General features: G+C 38.9%; 1 protein-coding gene across 1 annotated transcript in view; it reads left to right on the top strand.

The window, feature by feature from the left end:
• Aspm (assembly factor for spindle microtubules) overlaps positions 1-15,260 on the top strand; it is a 44,954-nt gene that overhangs the window by 9,785 nt on the left and 19,909 nt on the right. Inside the window, exons 7-17 of the mRNA XM_050151691.1 lie at positions 464-531; positions 2,622-2,763; positions 3,286-3,416; positions 3,946-4,121; positions 5,055-5,200; positions 5,289-5,374; positions 6,313-6,534; positions 8,423-8,630; positions 8,719-8,861; positions 9,117-9,245; positions 12,567-12,761. Coding sequence (XP_050007648.1) covers positions 464-531; positions 2,622-2,763; positions 3,286-3,416; positions 3,946-4,121; positions 5,055-5,200; positions 5,289-5,374; positions 6,313-6,534; positions 8,423-8,630; positions 8,719-8,861; positions 9,117-9,245; positions 12,567-12,761 — 1,646 coding nt within the window. The remainder of the gene's footprint in view (positions 1-463; positions 532-2,621; positions 2,764-3,285; positions 3,417-3,945; positions 4,122-5,054; positions 5,201-5,288; positions 5,375-6,312; positions 6,535-8,422; positions 8,631-8,718; positions 8,862-9,116; positions 9,246-12,566; positions 12,762-15,260) is intronic.

Below are 15,260 nucleotides of genomic sequence, written 5' to 3'. Positions count from 1 at the left end.
ATATACAAGTTGAGATTGTGTGGAATTTGTTTCCCTGGCTTTCTTTAGTTAATGTCCTTCAGGTTCATCCATGTCATTAGAAAATGGCAGGACTTATCTTCTTTAGAATAGATTAATATGCCTGTGTGTGTGTCTGTCTGTGTATAAGTATGTTTAGGTCTGTATATGGATAAAGTGAGTTTCCATTCATCTGCTATAGACACTAAGATTGCATCAGTTGTATAACATGAATATTGATGCAAAAACCATGGGATTACCTCATCTAGATACTGATTTCAGTTCTTTCCCGTACATCGCCAATGAGACGCCACATTTGCTTAAAATCTAACATATATGAATGTGAGCCTGTGTTTAAGAAATGTAACTCCTTGTTTCTGTTTTGCACTCTGTTGTCTCTGAAGAGGTTTATTTATTGTCTCTGTTTAGTAATATGCAGCTAATTTTCTTTTAACCTATGTTTCAGGACAACGCCAGAAAGTCCTGAATTGGCTGTTGTCTTATAATCCATTGTGGCTTCGAATTGGCCTGGAGGTAAGTTTTCAGTTTTAGAAAACAGTTATTTTTAAAGATTACATGCTAATACAGTCTAATACGCTCTTATAAAATGTGTTTTTTGCTTAGAAAAGTCAAGTCATTTGGTTGACTTGATTCATCATTATTTCAGGTTTTTTTTTTTTTTTCCATTTTATGTTTTTGTTTTTTGAGACAGGGTTTCTCTGTGTAGCTTTGGAGCCTGCTCTATAACTCGCTTTGTAGACCAGGCTGTCCTCAAACTCAGAGATCCACTGCCCCTGCCTCCTGAACACTGGGATTAAAGGCGTGCACCACAACACAGCAGTCTTTTTTTTTTTTTTGATTTTCGAGGCAGGGTTTCTCCGTAGCTTTTTGGTTCCTGTCCTGGAACTAGCTCTTGTAGACCAGGCTGGCCTCAAACTCACAGAGATCCGCCTGCCTCTGCCTCCCGAGTGCTGGGATTAAAGGCGTGCGCCACCACCGCCTGGCCCAACACAGCAGTCTTGAACAGAAAGCAGTAACTGTGCTAGTAATTAGGTTCCAAGAACTAATTCTAACAGATTGCACGATAGCGCCACCCGTGATTGCAACATTGCACGACGACATTGCTAAAAATGTTTTTTTCCAGTCTCTACCCTCTCCTTTCATTATTAAATAAATCACACATCAGCTGACTCTGCTTCATATGTCAAATAATTCTGGAGTCTCATTTGAAGTCCCCCTTCTCCAAATTTGGAAGCTATGCTTTTTTTTTTTTATTTTGGTGGTGAAAGACATGAACAAATTTAATAGATAAAAACTTGCAATGCCGTTTTCAAATTGACGCTTTAAATTAACCTTATTTTAAACTTATCTTAGGTTATACATAAAATATAAAACTATTACATGGTGCTGTGTTGTTTTTATGTATGTATACATTATATATTGTCTCATTAATTTTTAATATCTATTTCTTCAAGCATTTATCATTTCTTTATGTTGAAACTTTCAAAATCCTTTGTGGAATTTGACCGAAATGTCATCATTGTTGCTGTTAATAACCATCGTCACCGTGCTGTGCCACCGCAGCCCGGAACTTCTCACTCCAACCCAAGGACCTTGGAAAACGGCCTAGATGTACTGTGTGTCGTTTCCATCTATATTAAATTGATCCCAGAATATTATCTGTCCAAGCGCAGCCTCGCAGGAGTAACTGACCCAGCAACGGGCAGTGGGAATGTACAATCATTTCACAGGGAAAGGGTGTAGTGGTAATTGAACCCTAGTACATTTTATTTTACTTCTAGACCTTAGGATTCTGCAAATGGGCATGATATTTGATGATAGTACAAAAGCTTCAAATGCCAAAAAATAAAAAATATAAAGATAAATTTTTTTTTTTTAATGTTTTTGAGACAGGGTTTTTCCGTAGCTTTTGGTTCCTGTCCCGGAACTAGCTCTTGTAGACCAGGCTGGCCTCGAACTCACAGAGATCCACCTGCCTCTGCCTCCCGAGTGCTGCGATTAAAGGCGTGCGCCACCACCGCCCGGCTTAAATTTCTCTATTTTTGACTGTGATCATCAACATTACTGCTTTTCTGTACTTTCATCTTTCCATATTTTTCCATGTAGGTTTACAAAATATAATTCAGTATATTTTTAGCTTTTTCTTATTGTTTTGAAAATCATCAGTCAGCATGTTAATGTTAAACTAATTTCACATTTGTAGTTAGCTATGTGCATACCTTTATTTCTCAATTATTAGATTATTTATAGATAACTTTTCATATTAATGATATAAACATTTAATTTTGTTTCTGTTTTATTTTAATGGCATGCTTCTTAAAACAGTAATTAAATTTGAGCAATGTGCCTATACTTTGTAAGTCTTCAGTTGAAAGTTTAAGCTGTAAATGGCTTTCTCAGGTGATGAGTGAGTTTGTCTTGAAGTTTATCGAACACACTAGACATGCACACAGGTTTGAGCACAGCTTAAGGACTTGACTTAGCAGCGTGTCACCTCTGTGCTCTTTCATATTCCTCAGAAGCAGTAATCTGCTCTCCCCCAGCTGTTGCCTCTTCCTTCTCAGGGTTGGTGTAACCCTGGCCTTGCCTTCTTCTCTTTGCAGACAGTTTATGGTGAACTGATCCCTCTGGCAGACAACAGTGATGTCACAGGGTTGGCTGTGTTCATTCTGAATCGCTTGCTTTGGAATCCCGATATAGCAGCTGAGTATAGACACCCCTCTGTTCCCCTCCTGTTTCGAGATGGTAAGTATCTCCGCACACTTTGCAAAATGCCTTGCTGTCGCCCCTCCCAGTTTGCATTTTACTTTCTCCAATCAATTTTAATAGGTTTCTGTTTGACTGACTTCTCCTGTCTTACCCTCATTCCTTGCCTTTCCTCCATCACGATTTATAATTCTTGTCATCTCCACCCACTGTCTCTTCCCAGTGGGTTGTATGTACTTTGGGGACTGCATTGGTTTTAGTTTGCTAATTTAGTTAACTAAGCACAGAGGATGACACTTGCATGTAGTAGTAGGTGTTCGTTAAATATCTGTTTCAGAAGACCAGTTAAATGTCTTTGCTGTCACTGTGTTGTCTCTTCCATGGGTTGGACATATTAAATAGTACTTGTCCATTTCAGTCATAGTGTTTGATAGACTCATGCCTGTAAGTTACTAAGAGAAAGCCCATGGAGATCTAGGTATGCATACTACTATTCTTGCTGACATGTTTGTCATTGCCTTTCATGGATAAACTTAATTTTTTGTTTGCTTATACTTTAAGGTCACGAAGCAGCTTTGTCTAAGTTCACATTGAAAAAATTACTGTTGTTGATCTGCTTCCTTGACTACGCTAAAATTTCCAGACTTATTGATCACGACCCTTGTCTCTTTTGTAAAGATGCTGAATTCAAGGTATCATTCTTTCATTTTCCTTATAAAATGTTTACTTTTTACAGTGGTATGTTTTTTGTCATAAGAATGTTCATGTTCAGTGAACACATTCTGGAGTGGAATAGGAGTGAGAATCTGTGTATTCACTCTTTCTTTATTCCTTTTTCCGGCGTAAGTTTATCCATACATACGTGTCTCATTGTTGTCTTTTTATAATGTACTTGTAGACCTGAAACCCCCAAACTTAAATTGCCAGATTTAGTTGAATGACAGTTTCCATTCATTTTTACTTTTAATTTTGGTTTGAGAATAAACTAGACTATGCTGATGCAGAATTAACTTTGGAGGAAATATCTTCAAGTCATAGGTTAATTGTGAAAAGTTTTTCACAAGGTCTTTAATTGGAAACATGAATTTGCATTTGGGTTGATCATAGGCAATCTCTTTATACTACTCCTCATATTATTTCTATCAGCACAGAATGATTTGAAGATTTGTTATCATAAATACAACTACAATATTGAAATGTAATACTTGCTCCTGTTTGTAGGCTAGTAAAGAACTTCTGCTGGCCTTTTCACGAGATTTCCTAAGTGGTGAAGGTGACCTTTCTCGTCACCTTAGCTTATTGGGATTACCTGTGAGCCATGTTCAGACAGCACTTGATGAATTTGATTTTGCTGTCACGAATCTTGCTGTGGACCTGCAATGTGGGGTGCGCCTTGTGTAAGTATAAGTTACGAATTTACTTAATGCGCTAGGCTAATTTTGTTTTTTAAAGTTTCATTTTCTGTCCTGATAGTCTATCATATAATAAATTCATGATTTAAAAAAATGCCTGAGATTTATCTTTGAGAAAAGTGATATATGAGTTATATTACACATTTTTGTTATCTTTGCTGTTATGGGACTAGGATCTGTGGATGAGAGCTACCAATGTCTAAGATTAGTAGTTGTGAAACTGACTTAACATTGCATACTTAATAACATTTTTCTGTCAGCAGTGCCTTCATGATTTTATTATCTTTTCATGCTGGTTTTAATTGTATTCATATTCTTACTTATGATAAAGCGAATAATAGAGATACTATCAGGAGTTAGATTTCAAATTCTGATGTATCTCTTTTAGGTACTTAGATATTTTCATTTGACTTGGAAACTGATAATACATTTCGGCTTTCATCTTCTGACATTACTTGCTAGCTACATGACTAAGTTTGCTTAACCTTCGTACCTTCTGTAAAGAAAAAGACTAAGAACAGTTAATGCTTAATTATGAGTTTTACGTGATGTAAAATAAGAAAAACAAGTACTTGCTTGGTATGTGGAATACACATATCTTAATACCTGATGAACATTTTCCTCCTGAGCTCCTCCTCTCCTTCTGTCTTACAGTGTAGAACTCTATTGATTTATTCACATATGCATATGACGTGCGTTTTTCTTTCTCACGTATTTGTAGACTACTAACCTCCAGACTTAAAATGAGAAATAATTCCACTTGTTAACTGAAACAGTGAAAACTTGGAAGAGTTTCTGAGAGTCATTTTGTCCTTCATGTGTTTATGGTTTTGTAGCTTATGTGGGCAGTAACTATTTTAATGAACGTTTTCTTGGACACTTATGTAGAAGCTTCATTGAAATTTTCTTTCCTGCCAGGCGAACCATGGAACTTCTCACACAGAACTGGAATCTGTCCAAGAGACTCAGGATTCCCGCCATAAGTCGCACTCAAAAGATGCACAATGTCGATATTGTCCTGCAGGTTCTCAAATCACGAGGGGTCCAACTAACTGACGAGCATGGTGAGAGTGAACAGGAAAAAAACCCAGTGTCCTTGCTGAACCTTAAAGTGCGCACGCGTTGTGCTAACGGACTCCCTTTCTCTCGCAGGAAATACCATCTTGTCTAAAGATATCGTGGATAGGCACAGAGAGAAAACACTTGGGTTGCTTTGGAAAATAGCATTTGCTTTTCAGGTACTGTGTGTTTGGCATACTTTTTTGAGATCCGTTTTGAATGCTGACTACTAAAATTATTTTTGATCAAATGAAGAATAGCGATAGTCACTGTCAGTTTTTGTACTTTCTGCTAGGAACTGAGATAACTGCTTTATGTTTCCCAATTTAATCTTTTATACTATGGACAATGTAAATATTGCGTCTTCCCTCATAAAAGAACTGAAACTGAAGTTTCCATCTTAGAAGAAATAGAGCTAAATGTACAACCCAGACTTATGTAGACCCAAATTCCATATTTGTTAGTTGTAAGTCTATCCTTTAATGGATGAGCCATCTCTTCAGCCCCAAATTCCATATTTTTAACCACTAAACATTTCTGTCATTTATGTGTGGAAACTACTTGCTGTTAAAAATATAGAGATTTTGTGCTAAAATATGTATTTTAGGTAGTTTTTGTTGGATTTAAGAAAAAAATCCTCTGTGTGTGTGTGTGTGTGTGTGTGTGTGTGTGTGTGTGTGTGTGTGTTGTATGTAAGTTTATGTGTGGAGAGGGAAGACAATGGTGGATGTTTTCCTCAGTTGCTTGTTTTATTTTCTGGTACAAGGTCATTTACTGAACGTATGGCTCACGGAGTTTTTTGTCTAGACTGACTGGGCAGCAAGTCTGTCTCTGCCCCCTAGCATGGGGTGACGTGTGTGCTGCCATGCCTGGCTTATCCATGGTGCTGCTGACCCAGGCGTAGGTCTCATGACTGCAGTCGGCCGTTACCTCCTGAGCTCTCCCTTCAGCCACTTTTGTTAATATTTCTGATGAGGCTGTTTTTGTTGTTTGTTTCTTTGTTTGGTTTTCTATCTTCTGCAGTTTCTTTATGTAGAGACCGTTATTTTAGTTTTTGAGGGTTAAAAATGAATTATGAAAAACATAAAAATGTATTTAACCTTTTTGTACTTTTCAGGTGGATATTTCCCTTAATTTAGATCAATTACGGGAAGAAATTGATTTTCTAAGACACACGTACAGTATAAAAAGAGCAGTGTCTGCCCTATCATGCCGTTCTCCAGCTGTCACTGATAAGCAAAAGGACAGAAGAAACAGTGGCTCCTTTGGACACTGTGGTGACAGGGTGAGGCTATTGATGGACTGGGTTAACGCCGTTTGTGCCTTCTATAATAAACAGGTTAGTCTTTTTGCTTTTGTTTTAATTTAATGTATTTCAAATCTTGGCTAAAGTCTAATGAAAAATAATAAATCTTTTTCTGTTTCTTAAATATTTAGTATGTATGCATACACACACATACTATGCACATTCATTATAAGAATGATTATCATCCTGTAGTCTAAATAATCTGTTATACAATTATCAATTTAACAGTTCACAATAATCACAAGAAATATAAAAATCTTGCATTATATTTCCAAATATATGCAAATATAAAAATGTTGCATTTTCTTCTATGCTAAATTTATATTTTAATCCATATATATGAAATATATTTATATATACACATCCATATATATATATATATATACACACACATTTGAAACAAAATCTAGAAGGGACTGTATGTAGAAGAGGCGGGACAGTGATAGTCGGGGGAGTAATGGCTGAATAGGCTACAATGATATGTTTGCAAAATTAAAGAAAAATTTGATGGAAGATACTATATAGGAATAGGGCATGATACAGTAACATCTGAAGAAACATCATGCAGAAAGGAATAACCAACCTTGGTTGAGTTTTTATAATACTTGGTCAGGTTGATGTTTTCTATATGATACATCCTTTTAAGTATTAATACTTGAAAAACTTTGCCGCATACATTCAAGCTCCTTGAAGAGGCATATTCAACCATACAGTGCAGATTGCATGTTACTGGGAACATTGCCAGCTGTATGGGGGGCTATGTTTTATCAAATCCTGTAGCATTAAAGATGTGACTAGTCATTTCTTATGCATTTAGTAAGTAGTTGATGCGTATTTCTGTTTCTGAAATCAATACCGGCAGTTTTTCTGGTTGCTCATTGCAAGTGCTAAAGCGCTCATTCTCAGCTGAGGTCAAACCATGACACTGCATCTTCTCTTTCTGTTCTTTTCATGGTCTGAATGCTTTTGCAGTTTTTGATTTTTCTTGTTTAAAATGGTCCTCAAATGTAGTGCTGAAGCACTGAGTAGTGTTCCTAAAGACTGTCATATTACAGATTGACCACTGAATCTATCAGCTTCATTTTGGCATCCTTTCCAGTGCTGTGGGCCATGAGGATAATGTCACTTCATTCTGGAAACATATGATTGATGGAAATGCAGGAATTTAACCAAATTTCTCCATTAAGAGACTGGTTCACATTTTTCCAAATTTAGTGTTCATGAGTAATGAGGATTGACTATAAATTTTTTTTGTGTGTGTGTGTGTGTGTGTGTGTGTGTGTGTGTTTTCGAGCCAGGGTTTCTCTGTCCTAGCTGTCCTGGAACTAGCTCTTGTATAACAGACTGGCCTTGAACTCATGGAGATCTGTCTGCCGAGAGCTGGGATTAAAGGCATGCGCCATTAGACTATAATTCTTATAATTCCTAGTGCCTGCCCTAATATATGACTGCACTGGGTGGCTTAACACACAGTTTTATTCTTTCAACGGTTGTAGAGGACAGAGTCTAAAAGCAAAGTGTTGGCTTGGCCAGTCCATAGTCTCATGAAAGGCCGTTACACGCCGCCTTTCTCTTTTGTCCTGGTACAAGGCAGCCTTCCTGTTTCTTCTTTGGTTTGAAGCTTTATTAGTTCAGTCCCTTCCTTTGCCTTTACACAGTGTTTGGTGTTTCAAATAATGCCATATTCTGAGGTTCTAGGAAGGGTCATGATATTTTGAGAGATGCTGTCTAACAAAGGACAAATAATACCTGTAATTAAACCCTACTTTTGAACTGTTAATTAAGAACTGAAAATTTGATTATGACTAATGTTAATGCTTTTCACATTATCAAATTAATATTCTTTAGTTCCTAAAAGACTAGCATATATTTATCCTAATGTCTAATTAGAAGTGATTGCTTCTCTGGTATTTGCATGCAGGTGGAGAATTTTACAGTGTCTTTCTCCGATGGCCGTGTGCTGTGCTATCTGATCCACCACTACCACTCGTGCTACGTGCCTTTTGATGCTATATGCCAGCGCACTACTCAGTCCGTGGCCTGCACACAGACTGGTTCAGTGGTGTTAAATTCTTCTTCTGAGTCTGACGGAGGCTGTCTGGACCTGTCTCTTGAAGCATTTGATCACGGTTGGTCCCTTTGGTTGGGTTCAGTATGCTCCTGATTTGCTGGGTCTGTTAGCTACAGTCATCTCTTTGTCACTTGTCTATGTAATAGAAAACACCCCAGAACTATACAAAGAGCTTCTAGAAAATGAAAAGAAAAATTTCCATTTGGTGAGATCTGCAGCTCGAGATCTTGGAGGAATACCTGATATGATTCATCTTGCAGACATGTCAAATACAATTCCGGATGAAAAGGTCAGTGAGTGATTTCTTCATGATCACTGTTTTGTTCTGTTTGACAGGGTTTTCTTGGGTAGTGCTGGCTGTCCTGGAACTTGCTCTGTAGGCCATGATGGCCTCAAACGCAAGAGCTTGCTTCCATCTCCTGAAGGATGGCATTAAAGGCATGTCCACCACGCCCAACTGAGAGTCTGTCTTAATGAGACTCAGAATGGCAGTGAGCCATAGTTCCCTTCTGACCTCCTTTTTCCTCTTTCGTATTTTTCTTAGGTGGTTATTACCTATTTGTCATTTCTTTGCGCAAGGCTTTTGGATCTCCGTAAGGAAATAAGAGCTGCCCGACTTATACAAACAACATGGAGAAAATATAAACTAAAAAAAGACCTAAAACACCATCAGGTAATTGTGGAAAATGAGAACAGTGTTGCACAGAAGTCCAGTGAGTTTTACAAATATTTACGGTTGAGATAAGCTTATTAATTACATGTAGTTTTGGGATGCAGAGATACAAATATCTTTCTCCGGCTCTCCTCATAATCCACTGTAGGTCATAGATAACTTCTCTGCTTGTAAGTTTGGGAAGAATAAACTTGGGGTACTTGCCTCACCACTTCCCTTTTGCTACTGCAATCTACCCTGCCTCCAGAGTCGGAAACTGTCTCCCAGTGTCTAGGTTTTGCTTTGCATGCCTTGAGTGTCGGTCAGCTCTGCAGTGACCTTCACTCCAGTCATGTTCACAGCCAAGGCGAGCCATCAAAATGGCTAATTTAAAAAAAGTTCTTGCCACGGACCGGCTCAGGGGAGCCACTCAGACCGTGGGAGAAGCAGGGTCTTGGTACATAGGAAGGCACAAGTTCGGCGAATGACAGACAAGACACAACACACAAGAGAGTGGTTGGAATCTGCTGCGATTTTACTGAATTCATGTTTTCATTAATATAGTAATCAAACAGAACAAATCCGAAGTTCATGTATCATTGGTTGGCACGGTATGAAAGCTTCTTTTAGTCACATCAGCAATATTTAAGAAAAGCATATTATCAGGAACAGGTGTTAGACATAAAACATCCTTAGAAGAGGAAACCTTGTCCTTGGGAACGTAAACCTCAGACAAGTGGTTTCATCTTAAGAATAGAAAGTTTCTGTCTCATTATCACTATCATGGCCCTACCTCTTCCTAACCCTTTCTTTATTTCATTTAGTGACCAAATATGCCTAATCAGTTCTCTGCACCTGTTGAACTATACTTTTTAGTACCTTCTTATGCAGCAGACACCATGGGGGTTGAGATCTAGCAAGCCTATCCATCAAGTTCAGAGTATAATATAACAGTCTTTGTCCATCAACATTAACCCATCTATTCCCTTGCTCATCGTACACCCCGTGTATGACAAAGGTTCTGCTGTAGTCTTATACATTCCCATACTGTGCTTCCCTATCCCGGAGCTGTTCCTGAAGAGATAATTCTTGTCTTGTAGATGTATAGAATATCATTATTATAAGAGAGATTGTGCAAAACCCATATCCCGCATAGCCAGCCAGTATTAGGGGCGGGGAATGGGAAGAGGTGGGAGAAGAAGCACAAAAGCTTGCCTGCTTCTTCAGAGGAGCAGCTTGTGAAAGATGGCAGATCAGGTGGAGCTTGTCTCCTAAAGGGGGTGTAGGGCACATGCACAGACTACTTAGTGAAGTAGCAACCAGAGAACCCTGGGCTGGCCAGGGTACTGCCTGAGTGCATCCTCCCAGATCCCCAAGAGGCAGGATAGCATAATGCCTGAATACTGACATTACAGTGGTGGTGACATCCATCTGCAGCTCTCTGTTGGGAGCATTGTGTAGCATCCTCTCTAGGTCCTCATAGGCATTTCCTGAACTGCTAGGCTAGGCTGGTAAGGATTATCCCAAGATAACCTTTTCAGTCTTCAGAGTTTGCTTTTGTGTTCTTGTATTTAGTAGAAAGCCTCTATTGATAGTAGAATCACTCAGTCTGTGTGCCAACAAACTGGCAGGTAGACAATGTTTCCTGAGCCCCCTGAGAAGTTCAGCCTCTTGTTTTTTTATGTCTATAAGTAGACACAAACTCTAAATTAAATGAAATCCTAGTATTTGGCCCTCATATGGGGAAGTGAAAGAAACTGGTAGCTGGATGCTGAAACAGCAGGAATGGCATTAAAAATGATACGTGCTTTAGAAAAGGGTCAGTAATCGCAGATGTGGACATGGTAGCCCTTAACTGAGGGGAGTTTTCTAGCCAATTCTTGTAGTGTTTTCCTTCCTCTGTCATCAGCTTATCTAATGGCAGATAAAGTTGAGGGTTTTAGTTGCTTGAAGTAAATTAATCTTGCATTTGAGTTAATTTTCATTTCACTTTAGTCTCGTTCATCCAAGATGCCCTTGGTGTTTCTAAATTTGATGCAAACATTCTATATTTCTGAGCTGTATCATGTCAAAAATCTGTTTTAAATTACCAATAGTATAGTAGTATGCTTCTAGCTGAATTTATTTGCAGGTAAGTGCTTAGCAGAGGCACTGAAATGCTGTGAGATGGTCTGATGGCTTTGGTAGGCTTCATTCCTCTGTCCCAAGTTCACAATTGTCTAGTTGATAACTTTCGCCTCAGTGCTGGGGTCTAGTCCATGACCTTTCCTGTTTTTGTGTTAATCTATTGGTTGCTCTTTTCATATTTTAGAATGTTTAACAATTTTATCTGTTCCCTAGTGTGTTCCCACACTGGCAACTTCCATGCAGACAACACTCACTGATGGTTATTGACTAGTGATTGGCATGTATAGCTAGCCTCTGTGGGGCCCACCATTTCATGTGGGATGCTCTGGACAGTAACATAAAGGGCATCAGTCATGCTTTATGTTGTTTCTTTCCACCACAGGAAACAGTTCTCACATTCTAGTTTCTAACTTAAGTTGAGTAAAGTGTACAGCTAGGTGATTAAAGACACAGGCTTTCAAGCAGACAGCGTGGTCAGATCCTGGCTATCTATAGACGGGCAAGCCATTTGACTTTGTGCCTCCTTTAGCCCAGGTCATAGTGCTGCTTCTGTCCATTGTCCTAAGGAGGTTTAAGTGATCATTATCAAGTGTTAGGTAGGAACTTCTTGGTGGTGGTAGCAGTGACTTTCAGAAGTAATACACGTGGAGATGGGGGCGTGCTGGCTTCTGTTCCCAGGACGAGTCACGCATGTTGCTGCCCCTCTCGGCACTCATTCTCACAGGGCATACCATGTCCCCTCTTCCTCCTGAGCCTTGGCTTAATGCACACGGGTTTGGTAATGAAGGAAGAGTTATATTGTCTCTCTTTTGTGTATTGCTTTTTCAAGTTGTAACAAAGCAAATACTGCCTTATGCTGAAAAGCATTTTTTGTTTCCTGCATGCAGCTCTTTTCCTTTGAGTTCATGGAATCCACATCAGAACAATTGTATTACAGTTTGTCTTGTTCTCTGCAAATGATTTGTGATATATCAAACATGTCTGTGAACTTTATATTAGCTTAATCCTTAGGAATCTTTGTTTCTCCCAAATACTTGTCTTTTTGACATGCTCAGAAGCATTTTACCCCCAGGATGAACATAGGAAGCCTAGAGTGAGGAAGGGTTTTTCCAGAATAAATTACCAATATGATTAATATGTAGAAATTTATTAATTTAGAAAGAATTAATTCTTAAAGTAATGGTTAACTCAAATTTATTATTTTTCTCATTAAAGGAAAGAGATAAAGCTGCTAGAATTATTCAGTCAGTTGTTCTCAATTTTCTGACCAGACGACGATTGCGGAAAAAGGCCAATGCAGCTCTGGTCATTCAGAAATGTTGGCGAAGAATCTCAGCACAAAGAAAGTTGCTAATGCTAAAACATGAAAAACTGACCAAACTTCAGAGTAAATCGGCATCACTTATTCAGGTATGATATTCTGGAATTATATTTAAACTGAAAACGTCTTCATGTTTCTTTTTAAGCTTAGAAGGAAATATGTGCTAGAATTTTCAGTGACCATCTCTCGAGATGTCCCTTGGTGTGTCAGAATGGATTGGTCCTGGAACCCCATGCAGATGCCCACAGCTGGAGATATTTTCATGTTACTTCTGCGCTTCCTCCCATATATAGTTCAAACCATCCAAAGCTTCTTTATAGGACCTAGTACTATCTAAATGCTGTGTGGATCGCAGTTGTGTGGATTGCTCAGGGAACAGAGACAAGGAAAATTTCTGCACATTTGGCCCAGATACTTGCTCTTTTCTTTGGATATTTTCCATCTGTCATTAGTTTGAGTTCAAGAATGTGAAACTGGAGAATGTAGGGGCTGACTGCACAATTAACTAAGCACTTGACACCTTGCTGTATCCGGCTGACACAGTTAAGTCTCTGTGCCCCTCCCTGGCTGTCCTGGTTTTCTGTCAGAGCCTATAATCTGTGACTCCGTGGGAAGCGCCAGCATGCTGTGATAGCCTGCTTTCCTTTACTTTGCACCCTGGAAGCTTCTCTTTTCTGAGAAAAGTGCACATTTTTTTCTCCAGGGCTACAACTGGTTAATAGAATGCCTATATTATTTTTCTTTTAATGACAAAAATGTTCCATACATGGCTATCCATTAATTTTTATAATGAGCTCTAACATTAGTGAGGTATGCTATTACCTTCATCCCTTTATAAATGCTATCGAAGTTTAACCTACAAATGTATCTCTTTTAGAACTTTAAAAACTTTTTTCCTGTCTACTCAAAATGCTAAATAAGTTTAATAAATTGTCTCTCTTTTGAATCTTTAAAAATGAAATACACGGAAGGTTGCATGGAATAACAATGGGTCCTGGTGGTTTCTCACAAAGTAATACCCCTGTTATTGCCTCCTTTACCAAGAGTTAGAATACGGACAGCTTCTTATAAGCTCCTGCACAGCCAGCAAGCTTCTCTACCCCAGCCCCAGCTGACCATATACTGTTATACTAACCATACCTTTCTCATATGCATCTTTTTAAAACAATATAAATTAGTTGTGTCTTTTTTAAAACTCAAATTATGTAAATTATCTCACGTACTACTCTTGCATTTGTGAGAATTTTCCATGTTGGGTATGCTGTGTCCTGGTTTTCACTGTGTTGCAGTTGGACATTTGATATTCCAGATCTGAACTAACATAAGTCAAAGGCTGTTGATTGTGCCTCTTAGTGTGGACACGTCTTCATCCTGCTCAGTGAATACCTGGAAGTACAACTGTGGATTTTTTTTGGGGGGGTGAGGGTTGGGGTATGGGGAGCTTTTTGCATTTTAAGAGATATTGTCAGAGACTTGCTGAAGTGCTGTGGAGCTTAACATAGCATGTAATGTCACACTAACGTAAATATTTGGAAAGTTTCTTAGTAACTTTGTGTATTAGCATACAGAGCAGTTTTAATTTAATTTTTTTGATAATTAATATGATAAACATCTATTTTTGGACTTTTATGTGGTGTTATTTCTAGTCTCATAATTTTTCAGTTTGTCTCGTGTAGACTTAGAGGTTTTTGTATAGTCCAGCCTTGAGAACATTACTGGCAGTATGTTTTGCAACTCTTCTCCCTGACCTTGAGTTTGTTTCATCCCCCTGCCCCCCACGGAAAGCTTTTTATTTTTTTTTTTTTTATGATTTGCATGTTTTGTTTGTACATTGGTTGAGGAATGTTTTTACCTTGAATCCCTCTCTGCAAGTTTCTGTCCAGTGCTCTCCATGTTCTTCTTTTCATGCAGTGTTGGCTAAAGTTTCTGCTGAAATCGCCACTGTTCTCCCTAGCTCCAGTGACCTTTGTATTGTTTTGCATTTTTCTGTGGCAGTTAGGGTTGAGCTATTCTTTTCTTTCTTTCTTTCTTTCTTTCTTTCTTTCTTTCTTTCTTTCTTTCTTTCTTTCTTCCTTTCTTCCTTCCTTCCTTCCTTCCTTCCTTCCTTCCTTTCTTTCTTTCTTTCTTTCTTTCTTTCTTTCTTTCTTAATGATTTCTGTCTCTTCCCCCCAGCTGCCTCCCCTTTCCCTCCCCCTCCCCCAATCAAGTTCCCCTCCCTCGTCAGCCCAAAGAGCAATCAGGGTTCCCTGCCCTTTGGGAAGTCCGAGGACCACCCACCTCCATCCAGGTCTAGTAAGGTGAGCATCCAAACTGCCTAGGCTCCCACAAAACCAATAGGTGCAGTAGGATCAAAAACCTATTGCCATTGTTCTTGAGGTCTCAGTAGTCCTCATTGTCCACTATGTTCAGCAAGACCGGTTTTAACCCGGGCTTTTTCAGACCCAGGCCAGCTGGCCTTGGTGAGTTCCCGATAGAACATCCCCTTGTCTCAGTGTATGGGTGCACCCCTCGCGGTCCTGAGTTCCTTGCTTGTGCTCTCTCTCCTTCTGCTCCTGATTTGGACCTTGAGATTTCAGTCCGGTGCTCCA

Source organism: Alexandromys fortis, unplaced genomic scaffold (assembly GCF_014885135.2).
Source record: "Alexandromys fortis isolate MF-2015 unplaced genomic scaffold, M_Fortis_MF-2015_v1.1 scaffold_71, whole genome shotgun sequence".
NCBI lineage: Eukaryota > Metazoa > Chordata > Mammalia > Rodentia > Cricetidae > Alexandromys > Alexandromys fortis.
This window is presented reverse-complemented; position numbering and strand designations above follow the sequence as displayed.